The sequence below is a fragment of the Cervus elaphus genome, chromosome 15 (assembly GCF_910594005.1).
Source record: "Cervus elaphus chromosome 15, mCerEla1.1, whole genome shotgun sequence".
NCBI classification, from domain to species: Eukaryota; Metazoa; Chordata; class Mammalia; order Artiodactyla; family Cervidae; genus Cervus; species Cervus elaphus.
This window is the reverse complement of record NC_057829.1, coordinates 32568121-32583976: the sequence shown is the minus strand read 5'-3', so window position 1 is coordinate 32583976 and position 15856 is coordinate 32568121. Positions and strand designations below refer to the sequence as shown.

Below are 15856 nucleotides of genomic sequence, written 5' to 3'. Positions count from 1 at the left end.
ACTCCACTTTAGCGGGGCTCCTGCATCCTGCCATTGTAGGGAAGGATTTAAATTCTGAAGTCCCACTAGGTGAGGGTTCATATCTTCTGGCTTGCTTTTGCTTTCACTGCACCGTCTCCAGCTCATTCTTCAGTCTTTTCTCCATGTGCTTCTTTATTTTAAAAATGTTGATTGAGACACTTTGCTAGCTCCTGGAAATTTAGTGATGAGTAAAAATGGATATGGACCCTGTCTTCATAGAATTTGCAGTCCAGTAGAGGAGAGAGGAATTCATCAAATGATTACACAGAGAAACATAATATTGCAAATTGCCCCTGTGATAAGTGCCACCAGGTACAGACTGTACTTATGGAGACCTTCTCCCGTTATGTGAGCAGGGAAGTGGCAGTGGGGTTGAGATCCGAAGGATGAATTGTCTGAGGGGAAGTAAGCCTTCTAGGAGGAAGAGAGTACTTGTGCAAAGACCCTGTGGTTGGGGTGTGTGTGTATGCATGTGTTAATAAGAACTCAAATTTCCATTAATTGGAGTCTAAAAAGGGAAAGCATATGAGATAAAGCCAAGGAGGAGGAAAATAGTCAGTTTTCAGGGTCTTCTAAGCTGTGCCAAGGATGTTTTTCTTCATACCAAAAGCTGTGGAAGTCATTTGCAGCAATTGAGGGGGGCCTTTGGAATTTTATATTACGTGTCCTGAAAATCCAGGTCATTCTACACTTTATATATTGCATTTTTTGAGACATCAGCTTTGAATCCCCACAAAAATCACAGGTGTTTTTACTAGGCTTCCTTGCATTTGAATAAATCACAGTTTTATTCTTATCTGGAAGTCTCATGTATTTTATTTTAATGCTGTAATTCTAAATACCAACTCCTGAAAGCTTTCTTTTTCTCCTTCCTTTCTTTGATCTTGACTACGTCTATACTTCAGTCATTGTTTGGAGTCTTGGTTTCCAGTGAATCCATTTATGGCATTTTTGTGTAAGCACTTGCATAAGTCTAATGTAATGTGCTAGAATGTTAGGTTGGAAACTTAGGGGGCTCTTCGGCTGTTTAACTGGCACTGTCAAAATATTGGTTTTATACTTTACAAATCTTTTGTTATTTAGGATAACAAAAATACCTTTTTTGGTGGCAAGATGATGTCTTCTCCTACTGAGAACCACTAATAGTTCAGGGATGAGGAAAACATACTACTAATCTTGCCAGATAGTGAAGAAAAAGAAATCCTTCCCGCTTTCCCTTGAGAAAACATTGAGACTCAGAGTGAGAGCTTCTTGGGGTAAAACTGGCAGAAATGAGTTTCTAGAGAATCACAGAGGCAGGAGGAGAGGGGCTGCGTCAAACTGCCACTCAGAGCAATGGCAGGGTTGAGGCATAGAGATGGCAGACCCAGGAGATGGCAGAGGCTGGCTCTAGGATTTTAGTTTTGTGGTATGAAAAGCTACAGGGACGACTAACTGTGCTACTGGAAATGCAGACTCTGAACCTGGGTGTCTGTGGGGTCCTCGCTTGTGGTTTTTTGAAGGAAGCAAGCCTGACACAGATCAGTGTCCCGCACTGTTGACATCGTGCTGAATTATAATTAGGCACAAATGACATACAGTTGGCATAAAAGAGCTCTGCCTTTTCAAGCCAAATGTTTTTCATTCTTTCACCGTCTAGAGTAACCTATCAAGGTCCCCACTGGATAAACCTGTTGCGATCCCACCATTTCACAGATTGGAAAGCTGAGTCCCAGGGACGTTGTATGATTTGCTGAAGAGTATGTTGCTTATTGTGGCAGAGTTGAGATTCAAACCCAGGAGGGCCTCCTGACTGGAGTCCTGTGCCATACACCCCATGCAGCTGGTGCCTGTCCTTCCCTGGGCCAGCCACGTGGACCTGGAACATCAGGAATTCTCCCTCCTCATTGGTTTTCCATTCCCTTCTTCCCCTTTCACTGTGGGAGTTGGCAGTGGTGTTACTTCTAGCCACCCTCCCCTTCCTTGGTCATCACAGAAGGGTCTATCTATATGTGTAGCATTTACAAAATTCACAAGGACTCCTGAGTAATTTAAACTTCTGGATTCCATGATCCTTGAGGGCAAAGATCAGGCGTGACTTAGCTATTTCGGTTTTCTGTTTCCCTCTTTCTCCCTCTGGACCTTCTGTAGAGGAGTTCAATAAAGGTTGATTGTAGGATTGTTAAATTCACCTGACCAAACGTTATAATTTGGATGCTAGTATGATGTTATCCTCATAAACAAACTTTCCCCAGATTGTTTTGCTTTGGAAGTCCTCATGTCTTTTTTTTTTTTTTTTAACATACAGTGAATTTTATTGTGTATAAGTTATACCTCGATAATAAAAAAAGTAACGTGCCTTTGGGATCCTGTATCTAAAATTGTTCATTTTCTGAGGGGTCGCTGCTGCAGTAGCTGGCTAGGCCCCTATCAGACATGCAGAATCATTAATTACGGTCATTTGTTCTGCCATGAGCTGAGCAGAATGTGTAAAATCTGCTCAGGAGAGAATTAATGCATTCTCTTTTCTGTACTTTTTAGAGTACTCCTTGCACGATTCTCAAAGCCTGCAGGCCTCATACATATGTTCTAATGGGCTAATTGTTAAGGGGACATTTGTAAATTAATCTCTGACTTGAGCTAAGTGGTTTTCCCTAATGGGTTTAATTCAGTGACTCCCATTCTTGGCCACACATCAGATTCACTGGAGGAGCTTGTTAAAAATAGAGATACCCAGCTTCCTCCTCCCCCCAGCTATCAACCCTCTGTTCCCTGGGTGAGGTGAGGGCATCACTGTTTTAAGGAAAACCCCTCCGGGTGATTGGATTGGAGTGGCAGCTACTTTTGTGAACCTCTGCTCCAAATCCATGTCTGAAGGCCTGTGTAGCCTCAGATGTGGATTCAAAGCTTTTGGGTCTAAACCCGCGACAGCTTGAAACCAGGTTCAAGAACAGACAATGTATCTGAAGAGCCAGCTTTCCAGCTTCATTCTCCTCTATACCACACCCATGGGTCTGTCTTTTCCTTGGGGAGTTCCGGTGACCTGAGGGAGGATTTTCCATGAGCTTTGTCATACTGCTTTGCATTTTTCTGAACTTCCTGAGACAGTTGGAAGGTAGTCAGGGCCCGCTAAAATTTCCACCATGAAAATGGCCGTGGCTTCCATCTCTTTGCTCCCCATGGATCATCAGACCCCTGGTGTCGGGTGTTAGGGGACAGACATTCTTTTAGTACACTCTTTGTGTATGTTCCTAGCATTCTTCTGTACAAACACACGTCATGTTTGATCTTGGAGTTTTGAAAATAGATGACTCCCAGGCACTATTGTTCCAGTGACATTTATCAGACTGCTTTTGTTTTTAGGAATCTGGCGCTATGTAAATAGCACTCAGGACTCAATACCACCACACAGCATATGGGCATTTGCAGTAAACCTAAGAATATGGCAATTAGCACTGCACAAGATAGTCAAGGTGATTTGGTGAACACAGACTGAAAAGTTAGCAAGGTTGATTGGGCTCTGGTGGCCGGCGTAAGGTATGCCGAGAGGGACAACTCACCTCATCCCGTGTGTCAAGCTGTGTCCACACACTCTTGTTTGGGATGGTGCTTTGTAAAGTGCGTGGTCTCTGTAAGGAGTGCTCTGGTGACTTAGCTGCTGAAGGGCAAGTGTTTTCTGATCTCAGCTTTTGTGCTTTTCTTGGTCTCATCTTACCATGTCCCTTGGGCTGCAGGGCCCCGATCCCTGGAACTATAGAAATTCATGGAGGAATTCCCATTGGCGCTCCTCATTACTGAAGAGACATTAAAGTAGCCATAACATATGGGAAGAAGGGAAGCTTTGAGAAAGACTTGGCCATTGAAACAAGAACTCCTATTGTTTCCAACCTTCCCTAGCTATTCCATTTATGTATGTACCACCTACTCAATATCTTACTATATATTGACTCTACATATACTGTACAGTTGAGCACTAATTGCATACTAGCCTAGGATTCATCTATTTAAGTGTTAATCCAGAAAAAGAGCATATTTTGTGATTCTATGTGGGCTTCTTTCATTTTTCCTAAGGCCTTATGCATAGCAAATGTGAAATAAATACTTAGATGAATATCTGGGTGTACTCTCTAACATAACCATTACCACTTAGGCTAAAATCTAGTCATTTTGTGTAGTTGGGCTGAATTTTTTCATATTAAGAGTAGGGTTCTCAGACAATGAAAGATGTGAGAGAGCCCTTTGCTGGGGCCCTGGAGAAGATTCATCTCTGTTGGGTTCCTGTTTTCATGGCCAAATCCAAAGGGTTGATTCCTTTTCTGCAGCACCTGGATCTGGGATGACAGTGTAATCAAGCCTGACAAAGAGCCACTTAGCAAGTTTGAAAATTGCATGCTTGGTTGTCTCAATAGAGGCAGTTGATCAGAGAAGCCACTCTATCCTCCCCCCCGCCCCCCGCCTTGATCATTTTGTGTCTGGAGGCAGGTGGGTGGGGGATGGGGGGTGGGACAGTTTGGACACCCAGAACCTCATTGAGAAAAAGTCTTCCTGCTGAACATGTGGATCCAGGAATAGGTCCAGTTCTCAGAATCTTCAGCTCCTGGGAGCTTTTGAGTCCTTTTCCTCCTGAATTTTTCTCTCTCCCTGATCCTAACAGCAATGCTGATACTTGAGTTTGCATATGAAGAGGCTAGCAACAGTCCTCCCCTCCAGTCACTGGCTGATTTGCTTAAATAAGCTACACATTTTCCGCATCACAGAGGCCAAGCTGGGGTATCTGGAATACATTAGTGTCAGCTACTTTGTCCCCACCTCCTCTGCCCTGGTGCTGGGAAGTCATCACCATTGCGGGAGAGCTTAGATATTGAGCTTATTTCGGAATGATGTAGATAACGACTTGTGAGAATTTTATCTTTTCCTTTTTCTTTCCTCTTTCCTTCCTCTCCTCCTGTCTCTCCCATCCTTTCCCCTCATCCTTTCCCCAGCTTTAATGGCCTAGGCCTGGACAGCTGCTCTGACAGAAGCTCTGCACTCACAGACGTGTGTGTGCGCGCACGCGCACACACACACAAACACAGCCAAATTGATAGAAATTAGTCTTGCATCAACTGTTTATGAATGAAGAGGAGGGCCTTCCCCTCTGATGTGGCCACTCCCCTTCTCTTTGCAGCATTTTGAGAATGAGGTCAGGGCCCGGAACTAACAACTGCTTATGTCTCTGAAATAGCAGCACAGATCAAAATTAATCTCAAGCTATTTGATTTGCTGCCTCATTCAGATAATAGAGGGAAGAGCAGAGGCCCGTTGATGTTTTTTTTTGTTTTTATGTATAACTGTGCAAGAAATGTATGAATGAATGTGTGAGGGGACTGAAGTGAGTCTGCTGGCAGGGGCGGCGCGGAGGGAGGGGGCAGAGGGATTAGCCCTGGGCCACGGGTAATTACTGACAGACTGCAGGAGTTTCCTTCAATTCAACTAGAGGCTGTTTTAGCTTTGAAAACAAAATGGAAGAATAAAGTTAGCCCAAGTAGTGTATTGTTTTAATGCTTCCTTTCATAAGGAGAATTCGTCAGATGCTATGAAAATACATACTCCTTTTATAATGTCTGGTTGTTTCAACTGCCAGTTGTCTGCTTTGTAGCCCACCATCCATGGAATGAATGGACATAGCTCCACAAAATTTTATAATGTTTTAAGTGAATGTGTATGCAGAGTTCAGTTTCTATCAGCCTATTTGACACGTGCATACATGCACACACACAGGCACATGACTCAATTATGTTTCATCATCACATAAATCGAGATTCACATCCATCCACCAGCTAATGCTACAGGGATGTCAATTTGTAGATAGGCTGAGGAGGCTGACACCTCTTGACACCCTTCACCCCACAGTCCCTTTAGGATATTAACACATCTGCCAGGTACTTATTTCACCCCCCACCCCCACTTCAAGCATTGTATGTGATGGTGGTGTTTATTTTTTGTTCTCAAACTTCATTGTTGGCTCTTGGCATCTTTTTTATTTTTGTACATCCTTTTAGTTGCACTCCTAGTCTCATTTATGAAAGAATAAATAAATTGGAATGTTGAGTGAGGACAGAAGTGTCAGCATCAGCCTCATCTGCTACATATTCATTTGATAGACTTTAGCGTGACAGGTATTCTTTGAAGGAGATGCCAAAACTGTCTTTTGTATCCGTGGTGATTAATTTTGAGTGAAGAGTGTAAAGAAGAACAAGTGTTGTCATATACCTGGCCGATCATATTATCTAATTTGGCTTCCTGCACCTGAACTATCTCCAGAATACTTGAGAAGTCGTATAACCACACGCACGCACACACACACACACACACACACACACAGGCAGTGAATATAAATACACATGCACACAAGCACACATGTATCGACATTTGTACAGACACCAAATTTGTGCTTTTTGACTAAAATTTCTTGTTTAGAAACTGAAAATAAGTTAGTAAATTATTATTTTTTTGTTTTATTTTTGTTTTTTTTTTTGTTAGTAAATTATTGTTTGTTTAGGATTGGGCTTCCCTGGTAGCCCAGATGATAAGGAATCTGCCTGCAATGTGGAAGACCCATTTTTGACCCCTGAGTTGGGAAGATCCCCTGGAGAAAGGAATGGCAACCCACTATAGTATTCTTGCCTAATGAATTCCATGGACAAACCATGGGGTTGTAAAGAGTTGGACAGGACTAAGTGACTAACACTTTCACTTCACTTAGGATTGGGAGTAGGAACAGGTATTAACTGTAATGGATATGAGGGATCTTACTGGGCTGTTGAAAATGTTCTGAAAGTAGATGAAGTACTGACTGCACAACTTGGTAAATTTACTCAAAGTTATTGAATTGCACACTAAAAGTGGGAGTGTTTATGGTATGTAAACTATCTCAGCAAAGCTGTTAAAAGTTGATATCCCTATCTTTGAGTTCCTTTGGGGCCTAGGTTACATATAATAGGAAAAATTGTATCAGTGCATTTGTTTTTACCTGCTCTTTTCCCACTGAAGTCTGTTGACTTCAGCTGTGGAGAAGTTGGACTCTGAGATCACAGTGCCAGATCAAACCTGGTGCCAGGGGATACAGCAGTCTGCCCTGACCTCTGTTGGCCAGCGGCGAGGTTGCTGTCCACTGTGATGTGAGGAGCCAACAGCAGGGGGGTGTCTGTGGGTGCAGCGGGGACGACATTGCCAACAGGCCCACGAAAGCACCATGTTTCCAGGCCGCGGGTGGGTGTTCCACAAAATAAATAAGTAGACATCCCGGCGTTCAGCTCTTAAGTGATGGCGTTTTTCTCTTCTTTTGCAGGTTGTCTTAGTCTTTGCTCTCAGCATTGGTGCACTTGTAATATACTTCATAGATTCGTCAAAGTGAGTATTCAATGTTTTCTTGCCCTCTTTTCTAAAACAATCACAAACTTTTACATTGGTCAGTTGATTTACTTTAACATCAGCCTTTGCAAGAGCCTCTTTGAGTGTGGAAGACTTTTGGAGGAAGGCAGGACTGTCTGTGTTAATTTTCTGAATGGGAAAGCAAGCTCTCATGAGAAAGACTACTTTGATTAGACTGTCCTAGGAGGGTGAGAGAGGAATCTGGGGTCATCAAGCTTTTTCGCTGGCTGTTACTGCTTTTAAAATAGCTATTTCCTGGTGCAGTATTTGCCCTGAAGGTAGAAAGAAGTCAAGAGGGCTCTGATGTGAAATTGCAACCTCTGAGAGGGTCATGGTGTCCAACCAGTGAGGCTGTGAGCCATGCTTGCCATGGCAGTTTAGAATCCTTTTCTATTAGGGTTGCCAATGCTTTTCTTATTGGAGGTCAACTTAGAAAGCATGATGCTCTCCTTTGCGCTGGTAGTTGAATATTCAACTGAAGCATCGCTGGCTGGTGCTTCTTGACTTGTGAAGGTAAGGAGATGGGACAGAGGAGTTTGTGATAACTCTCAGAGTGGAGGCCCATGGCTATCTGAGAATTCCTAGAGTGGACACTCAGGCAGATGCCTGGGGTGCCAGCTGAGGGAACTGGTGCTCTGGGTGGGGTCTGTCTGTGTCACACACAGAAAAGGTTTTGTTTGAGGCAGAAGAGGGCCCTGAGCAAAGGTGCTCAGTGGTGGCCACTTCTGCCCTGGTTCCTGCAGGTGTCACCCCCACTCCCACTGGTATATCATTTGTTGCAGCTATTCAGTCACAGGCTTGAAATTGACAGCATCTGGGAAACGAGCTGAGCTGGTTTGACTCCCTTTGGTGGGGACATGAACCTGACACCTGATGGTGGCCTTAGGCTCTTTGTCGGCATTGCCCACTGTGAGAGTGTTTTTGATTCCCTGAACTCTCAGCCTAGTACGCCTTGGTGCTAGAGTTTGATCTGAGGAAACCCACTTGGTGTCCGTTTTGGCTCAGAGTCTGGTGTGCCTGAATTCTGAGCTTAGTGTTCTTTTTCTGTGGCTCAGGATGGTAGTAATTTCATGCATGCCTAAACTCTGAATTTCTCAGAGTTACTGGTCACCAGCCAAAGGATTTTGTGCATTTGGGTGCTGAGCCAAAATCATGTCAGGGAAGATAAAGAAAACATCTCCTCTCATCACCTGTCTCTGGGAATTGGCCGTGTGTAGAGTATCAGCGGTCCTTCAGCCCATCCCCATGCACAAGGCTGGACTGCCCTCGCCCACCACAGGTGGACTCTAAAATGTCCTCCAGGATTGAGATTCCATGCACTTTTCCATCAGCTCTTCCTGGCCAAGAGAGAAAAGAGCTTTTTAAGTTTGGAAAACTCCAACTGGTATGTCATTGAAGGTAAGCCTTATTTAAATATCTCCTCTTCATAATTCTGGATCATATTTGGATTGAACTGAATATCTTCTAGAGCTGCTTGTCTTATTTCTCCATTTTCTCCCCCAGGGCTGAGGAGTGTTCTCAAAAGTCTTGGAGTGCATACTGTGTCAGCTTCCGTGCCAGGGCTCAGGAAATAGTTTCAGACATGTAGTCTGTGAGCCCCAGACAGGCAAACACTTATGTGGAAGTGAATGGGGTGATCGGTCAGAAGGACCTTGACGCCTTCTTTCCTTGTCTCTCCTTTTTTGCTCCTCTGTATTTCTCAGAAATAAAATGCTCTTGTAAAATGGATTTGAATTGTGTCCTTGTTTACAGTGTCCACTGTGGACTGGTCTTTTGCTCTGCCGGGTGTGGTGTTCTCAGCTCCATGTGAGAGGATGGGAGGGAATAGAATTCCCCAAGACAAAGCCCTCTTTCCTGCATGCACCCTGCAGCACCTCAGTGTCCTTTGGATTTAGCTGTGATTCTGCTGAGCCTGGGAAAGCCAGCCCTGGGAACCGTCTCTGGTTCTGGTTTCTTTCATGGACTTGCAAAGAGTCTATTCCATGGATAGACCTCTGGTTCTGTGCTCAGTTTTTCCAAGCGAAAATGCCAGGAATCTTAGAACCAAGACTGTCCTCACTCTCCCTGGGGACTATTTTAGCCTCATCCTAACTTCAGTCTTTCTACTCTGTCACTAAACTGTGTGGTTTGGCATAGCGAGGCTTTGTTTATAAGACAATCTTATGTTTATTTGTGTAGCTCTTTCTACTTTTCATTGGAATTACTGCATTGGGTTCTGAAGTCAAACCTCAGGAGTCCGTCTATGGGTGACCTCATCAGTATAGTCGATACCAAGGGTCTGCTCTCTTCCTGGGGAAAGTCAGTAAAGATGCTCCCTGTAAGTAGGGGGATGAATTAAAGCAGAAGCTATAAGGTAACCTCCATGATAAGCCACAGATTCATTCCCAAGAATAAAAAGAAAGTCCATTAGACAAATTATAATTAAGCATAGTAAACAAGATAAAAAGTTCTATACACATATAAGATGCAAATGAAAAGCGAGTAAGAAAGCAGAATATAAATTCTTAAAATGCATCCCTTTCATTCAAAACTGTCACCGGTTTTACACACTTGTGGTTTGGCTGGCCATCTGGGCATCTTGGAAGGAGAGCTTTAAGCATCTCTTGGAAGTTACACTAAATCATCACCCTGGAAAAAAGTGCCTCGTATTCTTCAGATGAATTTCAGTTATAGTAATTTATACCCTTCAAGTAAATGTAAGACAATGCATAGACTTTCCCTTGTGTGAACCTAATTGGGCAGACAATGGTCCATGAAATGGCTTGTCTGAGTGAGTTTTAACCAAAATGGTAGGGGTGCTCAAGTTCAAGATGTTTGGCTCTCTGCACCTGGCCCTTTTAGATCGCGCAAGAAACACACATTAACATAGAAAACAGGCTCCGTTGGCCATCGTGGCTGACTCGGTGTCAAGGCAGGACAGTCAGTGCAGGTGGTATGAATAAACAGGCAGTTCAGATAAATGTCATCATCTGTGAGTTTGTGATCTTCTTAACCTTTCAAAGCTTATTTCACCATCAAGAGGCAGTGGGTAAGTCATTTGCAAAGACAACTTCTATACTTCTTTCCTTTTCCATTGTTAAGCCAAGATGGATCCCCAAACAGGTCTTTTTCATTCAGGGGTTTGAGAAGCCCTTCTTTGGGTTTAATTTTCTTAGAGTGGTCACTACAGAAGAATCACTTGTGCAGCCTCAGCTGATTACTATCTGCTTGAGACAGATTGTGCTCAGAGCTCCTGGTCTAGAAAGCCAAAGAGAATTACATGAAACTATGTTAACATTATGTTTCAACACCCCAGCAGCAGTCTCTTAAGAAACCACTGAAGCAGAGGGAGACAGCTCCTCCCAATGATTGGATGGACACAGATGTCAGTTCCTTAACAGACACAGAGAAGCATTAAGCCCACGGCACACAGTAATTCCACTCCCCCCCAAAACATTAAATGGCAACACAAGGCAGATACTGTCCCAGAGAACCCCATTTCTTTTTCCTCCTTTTTCTCCTCCTAGTTTTACTGAGATATGATTGACACACAGCCCTGGGTAAGTTAAGGTGTACAGCATGATGATTTGACTGAATGTACCTCACAAAACAGTTACCCCAATAAGTGTAGTGAACACCCATGATCTCATATAGATACAAAATTGAAGAAAAACCATTTTTCTTCCTTGTGATGAGCACTCTTAGGATTGAGTCTGTTAACGACTTTAATTTTTTAAAAGGTACCTGATTTAAGGCGCTTCAGCTCCTAATTCTGATGTCTCTCCATACCCACACCCCTTTTACTCCTACACACTCTGATCATCTGTGAAGCAAAGATTTTTTTAAAAATTGTACAACGTAGTCAAAAGTGCCCCTGGACATCCCGTGGGTGATAATGTCACTGTTGCTGGTCCCATTCCTGTCTAGTTCCTCCCTTTGACATGGGAACAGTAATTCTTCTCTAAAAAGGAAAGACCCAAAGATGTCAGTGTGAGGGCAGGATCCACGGATTACATAATGTATAAGTTCCTGCTGCTTCTAGAATTCCAAGGGAACTGAGGCTGAGACTCAGGGGCCTGGGTATTTGCATTTTTTCCAAGGGCATTCTTGGAAAGATGACTCAACCTGTGTGAAGATATTTATTCCTTCGATTCGTGTTTAAACTCCACTATTTCTTGTGTTGCAGTTAGGTGGATTATGAATATTTAACATTGCACACTCTGAAAATGAAGGTCAGGTCCTGCTCACTGGTGACTTCATTGCTGGCTTGTGTCTCTAAAAGGCAGGCTACCTGCTGTGAGCAGAGTAAAGCTGAAAGGTTATGCATTGTTAAAATTTTCCTTAATGACTTTATCTGTTCCAGAATGGCTGGTGCACAGTGGGGGGGCACATGCTGATTTCATCGGTCTTTGCTCTCTGCTTCTGGTGTCAGAAGTGCTGTTCTGGAGGGTTGTGGACATTAGGCGGCAGGGGGTGGGGGGCTGGGGAGAGTGGCACACGTTTTGGAGAGCATCTGATCCAAGGGCCAGATTCCAGGAAAACAGTGGTGTTACGATGTGAAAATGGCCTTCCCCAGTCCATAGAATATTGTTTGTACTCAGTTATTCATTCATTTTATATTCAGTTCATTCATTTGAGACAACTTCATTGTGATCATGATGAATATTTTCCACATGGCCAAATTGCTTATGGTTAGGTATGGTTAAGGAATACTATCTTTAAGACTGCAGTAGAAATTGACCAGACTGTTTTCATAGTCTCTAAAAATAACATGGGCATCATTGATGTAATGGGGATACCCAGAACTTTAGTAGAACTGGCTACTCTACCATTTTACCTACCTACTTGAATCTTCACACAGCCAGGCCTCTAATCCCTTTGCCTAGAAATTCTCCTTAAAAGGGGAGAGAGGGCAGAGGAACATTCACTGATCCTGTGCTGTGTGCTGAGGTATGGTGCTAAGCCCTTCAAAATTAATTATATGTGCAGTCTCATTGAATTGTCCTGACAACTTGATAGGGTGGGGACTGTGACTTTTTCCACTTTACAGATGAAACTGCGGTATTTGCCCAAAACCACGTAGGCAGTAAGACCTGGAGCTAGGATTTGAATCCACAGGTCTAAAATCACCTCACTTCCAAGTCAAGGAGTAAAATTCCAGGTGTGAAAGTGTCTACGTGGGTTCAGTAGATGTTACAGGAGAGATCACATAGCCTCATCCTGCCAACTCATCTGTCTTGTTTCTTGTTTCGTTCTCCATCTCCCCATTCTGAACCTTTGGGGCCAAGTCTGCAAGGCAGCCATGCTTAAGAGGGTCCTGTGAGCTTTCTCACTGGGACATGGGGTGTTTGGACCATACACTGCCTGATGTCTGTTCGAGCCTTGATTCATTTCTTTCTAAACTATGGCTCAAAAGAGAATGTCTTCTCTTTCAGTCGAGTGGCAGCATTTTGTGGTGGAATAAGATCAAGTTAGCAAAGAACAGGGAAAGCTGATTGTTTCTTAAGGGCCCCTCCCACTAATTGAATTCTTTCCTGGTAGAAAGCCCCTTTGCCTTCCCATCCTGACCTAGGTCTCTGAGCCTGTTATTTGGCAGGTTAAGAGGAGATAACCAGAGAGACTCCGCTTCCCCATTAGTTTCTTGTATCTCTTTGGAGAGTTTCAGGATAGAGTTAATCTGTTACAGTTCTGTGTTGTCTGCTTATGAGTTCGTTAGTGCATTGTGTGTACCTCAAACCGGTGGACTTTAGGGAAATTTGATTCCAAGTAGGTTTCTGTGTAGGTCTTCGAAACCATGTAAGATATTTAGCCTCCAGCTCTGGTCTTGTTATTACCCATCACACACACAGGTGTTGACCTCGAGCAGGCACCTGGCAGAACTGTGAGGACAATGTACGTTATTTCCACAACAGCATGCTGTAACCTGTAAAGGACCATGAATGCTGCTTTCATTGTCACCAGTAGCACACTCCCCATCCCCACAGCAGGAGCAGCTGGGCAGCCCGTGGCACCGAAAAGGAAGCTCAGCATTTATTCTGGACCCAGCTCCTTTATGGAACCTGGTCTTTCTAGGTAACGTTCTGAGAAATTGGCTCCAGCTTCCCACCTTCATGCCCTTTTCAAGACATCGTGGCATACATTTAAACCTTTGTGGAGGAAGTCAACACAGATCCCTGTGTGTGTAAAGCATCTCCCTATTTTTCCCTTTTCCTTTTTAAATACTCCCCCCAATTTTCTCCATCCCTCACTGACATTTTTATTGCCAGGCTTTGGTTTGGAAAATTATGGGTAGGGAAAGTTCAAGGGCAGGATGTTCAGAACAGCACTGCACATCTGTGAAGGGAGCACAACAGGAGAGCCAGCAGCTGCTGAAAGAATGGCCTGCCAGATGGTGGAGGGGCCAGCCCACAAAAAGAGGGCTGGGGGAGAGGAGACGCCTTAGGGGCGAAGAGGCTGTAAATAACCCCCAATGGGAAGTCCTGTCCTCGTTCACAATTTAACCTTGAATAGCAACCCTCGATTCTCGGACATGGTTTTTGCAAATTGCCCTTTTTATATCAGTGGACTGTAAACCCGGTAGAGAAGACAGGTGGAGAATATGCTGAGAGGGTAAGCGACCTTGTTCCTTCCATCTTCCACGCTGTACAAGGGTCTAGGCTTTCTCGCTTGCTACTCACTATGTAGGAGATGCAGAGGTACCACAGGCAATAGCACCTAGAAACGTCAAGGGAACTGCTCGTCTTCAGCATTTCCTGAGGCAAAAATCAAGGGCTGTTAGGAGTGGGAAGGAAGATGGGGCTAGACCTTCCAGGTGTGCTGCAAAAGACAGCTTTAGAATAAAATGCTGGAACTTGCCGAGGCTTTAGAGTTCATCTGGTTTACAGTTCTCTGTGCCTCAGCATCCTCTCCTACCAACTGAGGGCTCAGTGACCTTCTTAAGGTCACCCAACCAACCGCAGACAGAACTAGAGCCGGAAGTCAAAGTCCTTCCGCCCCAGGCCAGGCCCTTTTCTACTTGATCTTTTGGTTTCTAAATAAAAGATAAAGATGTGACAGTATTAATCCATTGAACAGCAGAAGCAATAATGACTTTTTACACAATTCTGGACTTGCAGGCTGTCATCTTGGGGGAAATGTTAGGGATATAGAAAAGAACAGAGATAATCCCAGGTGGAAAAGAGCAGACCCAGCTGGGGTGCCTGGGATTAGTTTATTTCATTGCCGTTGGCCTGAGGCTTTGAGTTCCTGCTTTTTCTTTGTGTGTGTGTGTGTGTGTGTGTGTACTATTTCAGAGAGGAGGTGCGAGTCCAGCTCTGTTGTGGGAGGTTGACAAGGCTGAGTGCATGGGTCTGGGCTGTCTGGAATTTGTTGCACAGAACTTCTGAGTACATTTTGCACCCCCCTGCTCAGTTGTTTCCTCTATGAAAACACTATCTGATAACCGTGTCTATAAATCCATATGTACTCTACCCTCCAAAATTAGAAGGAAGTATTTCTTCTCTTTTTACCACACTCTAGAATTTAAAAGAGAACCTCAGATTATCTGACCCTCCTTTAGGCCTCTGGTTTTTTCTTTTTTTAAAGAATAATTGTTTTAGGGCAAATGAAGAAGATGCATTCTGTTTCACACCCAGTTAGTTATTTATGTCTTCTGCAACTAGTGTGTGTTTATACCACCAGTGGGCTGGATCGTCTCCCTGTTGCCCAGCTCTGGTCCTTTACCTAAAGTCGCAGCCAGGCATGCATTCAGAAACTGCTGAAAGATCAGTGTGAAAGCCAGCTGGAGGGAAAGATTAGAGTTCAGAACAGTTTGATCCAAATACAGGGGCAGAACGCATGCTTAACACAACCGTGGTTGTTCTGAGGGGTGGTGTTGACTGGTACATCTTCATCATGGGGTTTATGGGCTGCAGACAGGAATGGAGATGTGACCTCTGCCTCTTCTTTTATTCCTTTTGTCCTTCTTCCTGACAGCCTGACAAAAGGAAGCTTTGGGGAGACCCTGGTCAGTGATGAGTCATTTGTGGAGTAAAAATAGAGTCCCTTACAGCAAGGATGCCCTTGGGACTTTTTGGATATACATGTCACTGTTCCCAGAATTTGGGAGAAGGAAGTGTATACGTTTGTGTGTGGGTGTGCATGCACATGTGTATATAGGAGACAATCTTGTCTCATTTATGAATGGATAGGAAAGTACAGCATGGGAGGATTAGCCCCCAGTCTCATCATAATAACAGAGATGGGGCTGAAAGCCGTGTACCTTAAAGGTATCAATCAGGAACTCTTTGTGACCCCATGGAATATAGCCCACCAGGCTCCTCTGTCCATGGAATTCTTCAGGCAAAAATAATAGAGTGGGTAGTCATTTCCTTCTCCAGGGTATCTTCCATTTCCTTCTCAGGGGACCTTCCTGACCCAGGGATGAAACCTGGGTCTCCTGCATTGCAAGCAAATTCATTACTGT

The 15856-nt window shown here is 44.0% G+C and overlaps 1 protein-coding gene across 11 annotated transcripts in view; it reads left to right on the top strand.

The window, feature by feature from the left end:
- The window catches only part of KCNMA1 (potassium calcium-activated channel subfamily M alpha 1), a 748888-nt gene that overhangs the window by 367240 nt on the left and 365792 nt on the right, over window positions 1-15856 (top strand). For 9 of the 11 annotated variants that reach the window (XM_043924801.1, XM_043924802.1, XM_043924799.1 and 6 more), the window contains exon 3: window positions 7331-7392. In XM_043924801.1, the coding sequence (XP_043780736.1) occupies window positions 7331-7392 (62 nt within the window). Of the gene's footprint in view, window positions 1-7330; window positions 7393-8692; window positions 8812-8916; window positions 9142-15856 lie in introns of those variants that run through there. The other 2 variants (XM_043924793.1, XM_043924795.1) reach the window with 2 other exon arrangements.